The 14,343-nt window shown below is 34.7% G+C and overlaps 1 protein-coding gene across 1 annotated transcript; it reads right to left on the bottom strand.

Moving 5' to 3' along the window:
* Positions 1-806: 806 nt before the first annotated feature.
* On the bottom strand, positions 807-10,135 carry LOC135155773 (fringe glycosyltransferase-like). The gene is made up of 5 exons (XM_064105998.1): positions 9,686-10,135; positions 5,633-5,681; positions 1,872-1,914; positions 1,217-1,276; positions 807-837 (listed from the first exon to the last, which is right to left on the bottom strand). The coding sequence occupies exons 1-5, from the start codon at positions 10,013-10,015 to the stop codon at positions 807-809; spliced, it is 513 nt and encodes a 170-aa protein (XP_063962068.1). The 5' UTR covers positions 10,016-10,135.
* Positions 10,136-14,343: the final 4,208 nt, after the last annotated feature.

The raw sequence follows: 14,343 nt of genomic DNA on the forward strand, positions 1-14,343 counted from the left end.
ATGTTAGAATATGGAAAAATCTTCAGGATATTACATATGCATAGTTTTACAGGATTTTTCTAAGTGTAAACTTTTTTTTGATACGCACTGTATATATTGATAGCTCAGTCGGTAGAGCGGGGGATTCGTATTTCGGTGACCCGGGTTCGGTTCCCACTTGGTGCGCTAGTGCCCTTTGGTATAGGCATTAATCCTCAGTACCAGGTCCTTCGGAGAGGACCTTAAGCCGTCGGTCCTCTGGTTGCTTGCTTACAAGCATTAATGCTTTCTTAGCAATCAGGTAAAAAATCACCACCAATTTCACCACCAATGATATTGTTGCCAGATGGCGGGAGCAAATTACAGCATCTGCACGATCGCTAAGTCCGTCTTTGTGCGAGGGTCGTATTATCTTTAGGAAAAGGAGGAATCTGACCTGTCTGACCCTACCAGGGTCCATGATCTGACAGAAGGAATCAAGGGAGATTAGGTTTTGGAGGTATTTTTGCGCCATATTATGAGTAATTTTGTTTACGAGTAGAATCTTAACGGTTATGCGAAACGGGATAGGAGGCCAATGAAGGGATCGGGGGATAGGAGAGATGTGTTCGTATTTCTTGCTTGGGCAAGAATGGTTATTCTTGCTGTAGTGCTGAGTATAGTTAGAGCATCAAAGCACTACAACACTGGCATGTATGAAGGTCTTTCTTTTAAACAAAAATGTTAAGTTGTAAATCCAAAAGCATTTGGAAATTCTAGCTTCCTATTCTGCAAACACTAAACCGTATTGATACTGGTTACAAAACTTGGTCTTGAAAAATTCTAGCTCAATGGCAAACTCTCTCTGTCCATTTGCATCTGGATTAGTAAAATAATCAGGAATTAAATGAGATGGCACTAGCGTATAGAATAGGGGCCGGTGAAGGGGGAAGGGGGAGTAAGAGAATGAAAGGGAAAAGGGTGAATTATATTTTTTTTCTGATTAACATTTACAAATCTTTCAAAAACTTACATTTCAATTAAAAAACGGTCAAACTTTTTTGCTCGGTCGCTTCCCTCGCTCAAGCGCTCGCTCAAGACTGTTTAAATAAATATTCCCCGTACATGTTGTGCCCCCTCAAGATTGATGGGCCCATTACGCGCCACTGACAGATATAGCATGTTCCGGAATTATATAACCATTTGAAATACATATAGCCTCCTCCCACTTAGTCGAAACAAAAGAAAAAATTCTTACCTTTTACTGGTTTCATGGAACATACTGATTATAATTGACAATTTACAGCATAGGGTCAACCTGTTGAAACAAATTGAAGAGGAATAAAACAGCATTTAATATCGAGAGGGTACCAAATGCTCCACAGTTGCAGAAATAAAGAATGTTGTTGATTTTCAGATTCTTTGCACAAAAATCGTTACACGCTTATAGTGAGAAACAACAACGGTGAAAATAAAGGGAACTTTTAGTGAGCTCAATTACGATTATATGACGATGATGATGATACAATAATAATAATGATAATAAAGATGATAATGATGACGATATCAATAATGACAATAATTGGCATTGGCGCACGGCCCCTCCAAATTTTGAAAATTGCCCATTCAACATATATATTGATATAGCTCAATTTAAGAAAGTTGTATTCTGCGCCCCCTCTATTGTCAAATTCGCTATTAGTGCACCATCTATTTCAAAATTACGAATCTGCAAATGTTTTCGTTTTGTTGATTATCTGAAATTAAGAATGAATAAACTAAATCTGCAAATGAAAACAAAAAAAAATACAATATTAAGGACTATAGGCTTCAATAAATGGGAATTATTCAGAAAAAGATTGATACGTTTGAAATATTTTCCTAAAATATCAGAATGAAATTGTGTGTCTTACATTGCATATCCTTGTCCACATCCTGTGTTGACCATATGACCATCTGCAAAGATAAGAAAGCTTTATATTTTCTAATTGTATTTTTTTATTTGAATTGATTTTTTTAATCGCCTCAAGTTGAACGCCTATGACAGTCTCGCATGCATTACGAAATAAATAATTATTTACAGAAACACCATTCACATAAAAGTTCATTGACGCGAAATTACCTTTGACCTTTATCATGTAAGCTTAAACTCGTGCAAGACGATCAGTAATACTGGATTTCACTTATATCCAAGTATTATGAACTAGATCCATAAGTTTTCAAACTAATATGGCATTTAAACAAATACCTCAACATGGCCAAAGTTCATTGACCTTAACTGACCTTTGACCTTCGTCATGGGATTTGAAACCCAGGTAAAATGTAAAGTAATAATTGATTACCCTGTATGCCCAAGCTTTATGACCCAGATGATCTATTATTCTTTTTAAGTTACGATGACATTTCACAAACTTAACCTGAAGATTTCGATGTTCATTACTGCAGCTAAGTTAAAGTTCACTGACCCTAAATGACGTTTGACCTTAATCATGTGTCCTAAAACCCAGGCAATATATTTAGCGGTCCTTGATCACCCTATTGCCTAAGTTTAAGAATTAGATTCATATATTTTTTTTATTATAAAACTTAACCTCGGTTAAGATTTCGTTGTTGATCCCCTTAACATGGCCAAATTTCATTGACCCTAAATTACCTTGATCTTGGTCATGTGACCTAAAATTCAGGCAAAATGTTAAGCGATACTTGATTACTCTTATTTCTAAGTTTTAAGAACTAGATCTCTATACTTTTTAAGTTATGATGACATTTCAAAAACCTTGGTTAGTAAGATTTCAATGTTGACGGTGCCACCACCGTCGATCGGCAAATGAACCACATCAGTCAGAAACGTACAAATTAAAAAAGATTGGCCAAATCACTGACCCTTGAGGAACACCATAACTGACTAGACTGGTACCCATCAGAGCCATTAAGAGAGATAGAGTTTCAAGGAGTTACCAACATGGCGCAATTTCTTGTGAATTGGACTTGCCTATCAAATCATTATGCGCCATGTTGATAACTTATTTAAATCAGGTTGGCCGAACTGCTATAGCTCAAAGCTCATTAATTAATAATTAACCGAACAAATGGCTCTGGCGCCCAGTCAGATATGGCGCCCTAAAAAACACACTCTGTTTTCGGGTTAAAAGAAAAGATTTAATCCAAAATAGTAGTCCACCACAAATGCCGTATTTATACGATTTGATTAGCAGCAGACAATGATCAGCTTTGTCACCAAAGGCTTTCACCCAATCCAAGAAAAAAACGTCAATTTTTGGTAGATAGGGACGATTTTTGCCCAGATTAGGCCTAGCCCAGATGAAAAAAAAACCACACACACTGAAAGCCTGAGTATTACAAGACCGTTTGGGTAAGAAACCCATGCATTGAGTCTGGTATGATACCTTATTTACAGTGTTTGATCTGTCTATTCACAATAGGTACAAAACGTAATGAAATCGGACAATAAGTTGATATCAAATCACGTCTGCCAGATTTTGTAGAATGGAACAATAAAAGTCTGATTCCTATATTAGCGAATTTTCAGTGATGTAAGGCTGATATTAAATATTCGTGTATATAAGAAAAGGTACAATTGCTACATCAACAAATTTGAAAGAGTTCGGACCGATTTATTGACTTTCATGATTCAATTGCACAATGCTAATATAAATTCTGACACATCTACTAGCAAATATTTATTCTGTTATTATATTGGCGACCGCATACGTCGCAGCCCGTTGTTGGTGAGTATACATATTTTTAATATTTCGAAAACACAAACGTACATATCTTACCAATTTCTTTTCTTTGTTTTTTATGTTTTGTTTTGTTTTGTTTGTTTATGTTAATGTTTTTTTGCAGTACATATAACTATTTAATCACTATTAATTTGTTTTCTTTAACCAATGCGCAGAACCAAGGGGGGTTGGCCTCGATGGGTCTCTGGCCTTGCTAATCCCCTACATCCACTGCATGTTGGTTCTACTCTTTCTATTTGTCATTATATTGATTTGTTTATGTATTGTTTCTTTTGTTATTGTTCATATAATATTGTATGTTGTATATTGTACCTTTTAATGGATGTGAATAACGTGAATTGGATTGAATTGAAAATACTGATGGAATTAATTGGGCTGGGCAGGATTCATTGCTTTTCATTTTTTCTTCAACATGTACTGTAAAAGGCTGAGGGATTAGAGCGGTGGATCCACGTCTTTTGGAAGTGTATGTGGACATTATATATCGTAATGAAATGTCCTATACGCGAACTGATATTATTATCATTATTACTATTAATTACTAAATGAATTGCGAGCTTTCATTCACTCCTGTGGACTGTAACACTGTGTTTCTTGATCCATCCTGGACCAAGGATGGGAGACAATAGATATCCAGACTCTCTCTATTAAGTCCTGGGTTAATCTTTTTTTTTAATCCACAGCAGTAGCCTCGTTTATACCTCGGTCATATTTGCTCTACGGCGGCAGTAAGGCAAGACGAAAACATACATTTTATTCATTTTTATTCAATCCACGTATATGTAGCTATTACAAAAAAAATGTTAAAATTGATATTTTCGAGTCGCCGTTCGGCCGCCGTAGAGCAAAAGTGACCGAGGTATAATACCTCGGTCACTTCCTATAGCCGGAGTAAAATTTCATCATGCATAGACTAAATTTCCGCAGATTTTCCTCCGACCAAGATTGATTATTATTGTTTTTATTATTATTGTTGTTATTATTACGTTACTATCATTATTATTATCATTATTATTATCATTATTACTATTATTAATACTAATATTATTAATATTACCATTATTATTAGTATCATTATTATCGTCATCATTATTATTTTAAGATACTCCTGGGGGGCGTTTCATCAATATTTTCGTCCGACAAGTTGTCAGATCTGACAAACTTTCCTGGATTCTGATTGGTTGAGAAGCACTGTTGCTATAGTAACTGTCGGATAAAACAGGACTTGTCGGATAAAACGTCCGACAAGTCCTTTCATGAAACGCTCCCCTGGTCGGAGGTAGCAGAAACTCTGTCCAGTACCCCGACCTTTCCTCTGACTGGGCTTCCAAAAAAAAAAAAAAGCCTATATACGTGTAGTACGCATATAGGTCGTGGTAAGATAAATATCTTTGGAATTTCAATCCATGCATAATAGCTTATAGAGACATGTTTGGAATATATATATATACATATATATATATATACATATATATATATATATATATATATATATATATATATATACATATATATACATATATATATATATATATATATATATATATATATATATATATATATATATATATATATATATATATATAAATGTGTGAAGTTATACATGTACAACAGCTTTGGCAACACTTTTATTTAAATATTGTAAAGAAATGGATGAAGAGAACAATGGTATATATATATATATATACACAGTCATGTATATAATGTGTATATTAATATTATGTATTTTGCAAATAAATGCTGTATTTGACTAAACTTTTCGACGGTCCACCGTAAACTCCTAAGTCCTAAAGAAGACGGAGTACCATAACAAAAATTGAGCCAAATGACATGAGTTGACCACTTCACTGCGGTATATAAACGATTTTTTTTCTAAAATACGGGAGAATAAAGCGAAAGTGTTCACTTACTAGTTTTTTCTTGTAATTCTGAATCATCTACATCGGTGAAAAAATAGATCTGCAAAAGAATAAAGAAAATTACTAATATCAATCAACTATGTACAACTACAAAGTATTACACTGGTTTTAGCATGGCTACCCAGATCTGGTATTCGGGCATGAAGAATTCGTTAAAGGACAAGTCTACCCCAACCAAAATTTGATTTCAATCAAATGCAAGATCCAAAAGACAATTAATATAACAAATCATAAAATGAAATATAATCCATTGATAATGATACAACAAATTACAAAATAAAACATAGTAAAACATATACGAAAAGGGGGAAAAATAAGAAAAAATAAATAAAAAGAGGTACAACGTAATGATAATTATAACTATACTGTGTAAAGGTCATCACTCATGAAGGTGATTACTACAGGCGGTTAGAGTGGGAAGTTGACGCAAATCGGTGGGTAATTTTTTATATTCTGAAGAAGCTCTGTGCAAAAATGTTCTTTTACAATGATTGAATTTGGTTTAAGTGATGAGAGCAAGGTAAAATTTCGGAGAGAGTACGGAAGAGATTTAAAACCGAAAATGTCTTTTAAATATTCCGGGGGTCATGTTATTTAACACCTTATATGTTAGGAGTGGGAGATGTACTGCCAGTCAAGACGGCTGTGAACTGGTGAATATGGCTCGTAGAAGTATGAGGGTATGGTTAATATTGGCTATTATCCTACCAGCCCTGTTTTTGTGTTTTCTGCAGTTGTGATAAACAATTTTTGCTGGTAGACTGCCAAATTACATCTCCATTATCAAAACGGGGCAGTAAAATAGATTTATATATTAATTTCAGTTCAGACATGTTTACATACTGTCTTAATTTACCTAAATAGCTGACCATTTTGCTAATCTTGCTACACAACTCTTCAATGTGAACCTCCCATCTTAATTATCATCTACATGAATACCAAGATATTAAAAACTATTCACTTGAAACAGCTGCTGATCTTTAACTTTGATATTCAAAAGAGAATGCTTTTTAAGCATGTTGCCTGTTCCAAGTAACATGCATATAGTTTTGTCGTAATTGATCTTTAAATTGTTATTATTCATCCACTTTACCAGAACTCTGTGAACTCGTTATTCAGGACATTTTTAGAAAACTTTAGGTTTTTTATGCGAATAATGAATGACCGTGTCATCTGCATAAAGATGACCTTTGCACTCATGAAAAGCAAAATTTACGTCATTTATAAAAATGATGAACAACAGCGGTCCCAGTAAAGAACCTTGTGGTACACCTTTCGTAATCGACTTTTCGTCTGAAAGTACATTATTGATACAAGTTCTGATTTTCGTGTTGGATAAATAGTTTGTAAACCATTGTAATTCTTTACCCTTGACACCAATAGACTCAAGTTTAGAGACAAGAAGTAAGTGATCGACCATGTCAAATGCTTTTTGCAAATCTACGAATAGTGCAAACGTAGGAGCCACTATCAATCGCATTGTGCCAGTCATTTGTAACAGTGGCTAGTGCGGTTACAGTGGAGTATTTTGGGCGAAATCCCGACTGATTTTGGCTAAGCAAAGAATGAATCATTAGATAATCCAGTACTGCCTTTAAACTATTCTTTCCAAATTTTTAAAGGCACAAGGCAACAACGAGATCGACCTGTAATTATTATAATCGAGTTTGTCTCCTTTTTGTGTATCGGTATTACTTTTGCGGTTTTCCATTAGTCAGATCAGGCACTATTCCTTCCGATAAGGATTTGTTAATCAATTAAGTAAATCGCTCAATCATTTCAGTTATCGATTCGATTCCTTGATAATAAATATAGAAATTCCATCTAAACCAGTTGATTTTTTTTTCATTGACATTACATGCGTCAAGACACTAGATTGACATACATATAAAAATTCAAATTTCCTATTTGGAGACCTATTATCCTGAAAATCGAGTCTAACGTTCACTTTGTTGTGAGTACTATACCAAGTACAGAACAGTGCTTTTTTATTAGCTATAACACATTTACTACATAATTATAACACAAGGAAATTGTTGTACCATTTCGAAAAAAGGGTGGAAAAGATAACTAATCAATCAAATGAAAAGACGTTTGAGAATTCAGTGCAAAGTCATCTTTTATTTATGTAAATGTAAAAACAATCTCTAAAAGACCAGAGGTACAGTCAATACAAGTATATCGACCTATCATGTTATCTGTTTACTCAACTTTAAAATTAAAAAAAATCAATGTCTTGCATGGCAGATGAAGTACTATACGCTTGACGTATTTAAGTCGCGTAACGATACAGCGGCCGCGGAAGCGGGGGGGGGGGGAGGGGGGGGCTTCAGCCCCCCACTTTTTTCAAAACCGTGTACAAAAACGTAAAATCGACCATATGATTGTGATTTTTTACATGGTCAGCCCCCCCCCCCCCACTTTGAAAACCGTTCCGCGGCCCCTGTGATACACTTCTCTAGGTTATATTATAAGTTGATGATTGCTTTAAAAAAAGCGTTAAAGTGAACAGTCACGCAAAATGCACAACGAATCTTTTAAAAAGTTGTAGAAAATATCGTCTTGCAGTATAATATTACTACATGTGTGATTGTACCATTTTATGAAAATAAGTTTATGACAGATGCACATCTGTACTTTTGTACTTCTTGTTATGAACAAAATACTGGCAATTGCCAGTGAAGTTCTAATAAATTCAATTCAATTCAATTCAATTCACATCATTTTCGTCAAACTGTATATAGATGGAAAAATATTAATCAAATGATAAACAAAATATTTATCTTTCACTCGATTTGAAACACAACAACTCTTCAATCGTGGTAGTTTTTATAATGGCCGTCTTATTTATCATTCAGAGCAAATTCTAGTGACAATATTAACACCCGTATCAAAAAGGGAAGAGTGTTACCATTCTGATAATTACCGGCTAGTCTCGTTCGAATACGCTTCATGATTATTATGAAGCGTAAAGTGGTGAGCGAATTAAGTGATGGAGCGTTTTTCTATTAACGGCGTTTTATCAGATTGCCAGTATGGATTTTGCAAGCACCGCCCCTTTATATGGAGACGCGTGATTACTGGAACTTAATTACAAAGGAGGGGTTTACTCTTTATGGATTAGCATAGGTTTTTATAATTATGAATTCATTTCAACAGGGACAGGGTATCATAAAATGTCGACCACAGAAGCATATCAGTTCAGGGTTAGGTGTCAGGCAGTTGCGGTTTATTAGTATCTGTTTGTATCTGTATCTGTTTGTTGCATACATCAATTCTTCTACAAAAGCGGGGGAAATACCATCTGGGCCCCGTAGCACAAAGCTAAGCGATGAATAGCAAATCTGAAAGAACACTTCTGATTGGTTCCTGGTCAGTATTTTGAACCAAATTCACGCGCAACATTGATCTTGATTGGTCAGTCTATAATTTATCGATTAATCGCTAATCTAATCTAATAGCCTCCAATTTCTAAAAAAACTACCAAAGAATACATTGACGCACAGGAGCCTTTGTTGGCGACCTATGATGCCATTTTTATGCAAAAACTGAAAAGCGATTTGTGGTGAAGATCGATAACTGTGATATCTATTTTTATTTTAGCACAAAACGTAGATATTGAACACATGACGAAAAATACATCAAAGGCTTATTGTGTCCTGAAACGGGGTGAAACATTGTATGATAAGTCATAAAAACCTAATGATTTGACATTTTTGAAATCAACAAAATCCCACAAACTTCCACACTACAATACTATTATGATTAGTTTGTTGGAACATATTGATTTGTAATGCTATGTGTCAGAACTTCGGCAAAATGAGACCAGTCGAGTAATTTCAAATCATAATTCAAGAAATATTGCAACATTTATTTTTGCTCTACCCTGTGAAGTGAGCGATGTGTCTGCTCACATTATCCGACCAGAAGCACAAAAACATGTTTCCTTTGTAATTCGCCTGTAGGTCTGTCATATATATACTATGCTTGTGTCCCCGACTTCTGATCGTATATCATCAACTATCACATAAGGAACTTACTCACCTCTTCGGGAGCCAATGAATACCATGTATCTAAGATGAGTTGCAGCCTACTGCTGTGATATTTCCGAGTTGTTTTCACTCCAATAAAAACATCTGATATTTCCGTTTTGCTCTCTGTCCCTGGCGGTCGTGAGCCACCTGGTCCATTTCGATGTATAGACCTGGTATGATTACAGACCAGGGGCTTTGCCACTGGGAAGACGACCCTCTCGTAGTCAAAATGGAGATAAAACTCTCGCGTGATGAGACAGATGAAGGCAGCCGATGCAAAATACATTACAACACAAAGAACCTTCCTCGGAGAAGGACGCATCATCTTGGCATATTCCATTCGAGAGCGATCGCGAGGGAGCGTAGTTAGGTGATGATGACGACGATGATGATCTCTCTCGTTAGCTCATGGCAGGCGCCTAAATTTGATCTTACCATTGTGAGCATGGTGTATAACACGAACGCCGTACACGTGTAGTCCGTTTCACGCGGCTCGTTCCCATCGTTGAAAAGAAAAACACATATTATTATAATATCGCTTCCCCGGCACGGTATGAATTAATATCTATTTTTAGTGCCTATTATTTCCTTCTTGCTTGAATGACGAGTTGTGTGCAAACAGAATTTCGAACCATATAGCATGGTCAATAAATACCCATTTCATGACAAAGAAGGAGTTTTGTGAAGGTGAAGGTGATTTGATTCATATTTCGTTTTTCGAATTGTATGTAAGACATTTTTTTTTCAAATGAAAATTCATTTAGATATTTTCAAATTATAAACATGATGTTATCATAAATAGAATTCAACTAGAAATCGGGATAGTCAATGGTTGCCTTGACATGCACTACGTTGGTGATATATGGGGATCAGAACGTACCCTATCTAATATCTTAAAGCTTACGTAAGCTGCACGTATAATTTCACCTTAATGGTAAGCCATTCATTTTTCGAAACATGTGAGGATTCATATCTTCGGTAGATTTTAAGAAAGCGTTTGATTTGCTCGACCGTGACTAATTATTCCAACGCTTAAACTCGTTTAGTTTCGGTTCATCCTTTATCAAATGGGTTAAAGCTCTGCATAAAAATGTGGAGTTTAAAAATAGATTAACTTTATGGAAAATAATTTTTCATCTGAAGAAGGGGGAATACGCTCAATCACACACATCAAGCAGAAGAACAAACGGAGATGAAGAGTAACTATATAACTCAGGAGACACTGCAGGAATATAGCAGTACTGAACTCAATGAAGTTGGGCAGCGCACTGATTTACATGTATTAAAGGTCAAGTCCACCCCAGGAAAATTCTGAATTGAATAAATAGAGAAAAATCAAACTAGCATAGTGCTGAAAATTTCATCAAAATCGGATGTAAAATAAGAAAGTTATGACATTTTAAAGTTTTGCTTATTTTTCACAAAATAGTGATATGCACAACTAGGTGAGTCAGTCGATGATGTCCATCACTCACTATTTCTTTTTTTTTATTGTTTGAATTATACAATATTTCATTTTTTATAGATTTAACAATAAGGACCAACTTGACTGAACCATATAGTTTTAAACAATGCTAATTCCACATGTTCAGGGAGGAAGTAATCGTTGTATCACTTGACAATGAGGGAAAAATTAGAATATTTCATATTTCATATAACAAAATACAAAAGAAATAGTGAGTGGATGACGTCACAGTCTCCTCATTTGCATACCAGCCAGGATGTGCATATAACTGTTTTGTGAAATTAAGCGAAAATAGCTCATCTATGAAATGAAACCAAATGTCAAATATAGGTTGTGTTTTAAAATATAAAATCTACTGGATACTTTCAAATTACAGAGGAGTAACACAAGGGGATCCCTTCTCCCCGTATTTATTTATAATACCTTAAGAAACAATTGTTCTAGCATTAGAAAGTTAGTTGATGTAAGAGGCATATCGGTTGGTACCAGTGAATTAAATCTTTATATTATGCAGACGATTTTTGTTCCATTTGGTCAAATGTTCTCTTAACTCATTAAAGTGTAGTTCAATCTGACGAAAAGTTTATTGTAAAAACGGCAGATAAGAATAATAAAAATATTGGTGAAGGTTTGAGGAAAATCTATTAAAGATCATTAGTTTTTAGATACAGTTCCTGATTTAATTGTGACGTCATATACGAACAGCTGCCCCATATAAAACGTAATATAAAATGCATAAATTTCTCATTTTTTTAATGGTTCATGATAACAAAAATGTCATCTTTCAGGAGCGGGTGTGAAATGATTTGTTGATATTCTAAAGGTACAATAAAACCAATTTTCATTTTTTTTTTTTTTTACAAAATGACATTTCATTGTGTTTTTTTTTAATTCACGATATATGTGATGCTGCTCGCATGTGACGTCACAAATAAAAAAAAATGTCACAAATGTCTAATTGTCAAAACTCATAGCTCTGCGTGCTCGCATTTTACATGTTTTATTATATACTTCTATAATCATTCTTAAAAAAAACTACTTAAAATCCCCTTTTCATATTAGTTTATTAAAAAAATTCGGCTCGCGCTTCGCGTGCGCATTAATAGTTAAAATATTCATCCACACGCGCATCCTGTTCGCGATTACAAAAGGTGTTAAAATGTTCTGTTTTCAGGTCTGAATATATATTAGAAGATCGCACTCTCATTAGGCCAATTAATTGACGAGATACATATCTTTTTCATTAATTCCTATGAATAGTTCTAGATCGGAATATCAAATAATTTCAGATAGCATGCACTTCGAGCTCGAATCATTGAAAAGGTGTGATCATGATTACGGACGGAAATGTAGATACAAAGTTATTTTTTTGCCCCTCGCTTTTGGCGATTGTATGAAAACATGAAATGATTTTAATTTAATGTTACAGAAAAAGGAAGGCGGGAAAATAACATCTCGAGCACAATAATGACGGCTTACCTATAACTGTTTTCACAATGCTACATTAAAAATTCAATAACTTTGTTATTATCATAGATTATGCCAATTTTTATGGCACTGCGTTTTGTGCAGTGAAATTTTATTTTTTACTTTATTTATTACCATAGCTTTATATTTTCAGCCAGGAGTATCCCTTTAATAAACATAAATGATCGGTGTCAAGTGTTTACAGCATTGATAATGGTTAAACAGCATTTTTAAAGAAATATATAATCTCCGAGGGCGACATGGCCCTATGAAGCGAGGTGCATGCTAGGGCAGCTGCGTGTATTATTCTCCAGAGACAGCACGAGCAACATCCCCTGGAATTCTGTTAGGTGTGAAAAAATGGATAGATGTAACAAAAATGATCTTAATATTTTAATTGAAACCCTCCTTTTTTTTTGCTTGTCAAATTTCTCAGAAGCAAAATTACCTTCATTTTTCAGGGGACCCTTTTTTTGCTTGCCAAATTTACATCAGCACCACCAGTCAAAAAATCCTTCCCAGGGCCTTGTCTGTACCATGGTATTTTTTCAAGATAGCAAAAATAATTCCAATATATAAAAGGATGACCCATGTCTTACCTCCAACTACCGACCAATTTCTTTGTAAACAAGGTGATATCCCGAATACAATATTCTTTTTCGAACAACAATGATATAATTATTAATTCCCAATCAATATGACTATGCAATTTTATAATTATTCGACACAATTTCTGATTCTCTCTATAAAAAAGAACATACTGTTCGTTTTTATCATTTATCTATCGAAAGCATTCGATACAAAGAATCATCGCATTTTACTTTGTGAATAAAGAAATCTGGAGTCAGGGGCCGGGGGTTCACTTGATTTCAAGTTCAATTAAGCAATATGCGCCATTTTGTTTCTTTAAAAAAAAATCCAATATTTGCACCGTGAAGTGTAAAGTATCAAAATGATCAATTTTAGGTCTCTTCTTATTCTATATGAATCAGGGACCGATCCAGGATTTTTCGAAAGGGGAGGGCACATTTTCCCGAGGAAAAATTTGACAAGCAAAAAAAAGGGGGGTTTCAACCAAAAATTAAGGGGATTTCGTCCACGAAAATATTTGTCAAGCAAAAAAACAGGTCTTCACTTTCGAAATTGGGGCACACTTCTGTTTTGACGGCCGGCATTTTTACATTACGATTTTTAATTGTGCCTCTCAAAGGGGGGGGGGGGGGCACGGGCCGGCTGTGCCGCCCCCTGGATCCGCCAGTGACATGAATGATATTTTGAATGCATCTAGAAAATTAACTTACGTTTTATTATTTGCAGACGATACAAATGTAGTCTATTCACACAGAGACTTCAAACATACTAGTCCCAACACTTAATTTAGAAAATAAAACAACAACAAAACAAAACCACACACATATTTTATGTATTTTAAACACATTTAAACTATACATAATGTTCCTTCACAGTATCTATATAGATGACATATCTATCATTTAAAAAACAAGTACACATATTGATTGACTCAATTCAACTTGGAACAGTCACATTCACAATGTTTGCATGCTGGCTGGCATCCACAGAGATAGGGATTTTATATAGATTTAAAAAATATCTCTCAAAAAAGTCATTATTTATGCTTTATAATTCGTTCGTTTTATGCCACTTGTATCTTAGTGCAACATAGTATGGGGGTATAGTTACTGTAGTAAGGTGAGAATAAACGAAAACGATATTCC

This window comes from Lytechinus pictus, chromosome 10, assembly GCF_037042905.1.
Source record: "Lytechinus pictus isolate F3 Inbred chromosome 10, Lp3.0, whole genome shotgun sequence".
Lineage (NCBI taxonomy): Eukaryota > Metazoa > Echinodermata > Echinoidea > Temnopleuroida > Toxopneustidae > Lytechinus > Lytechinus pictus.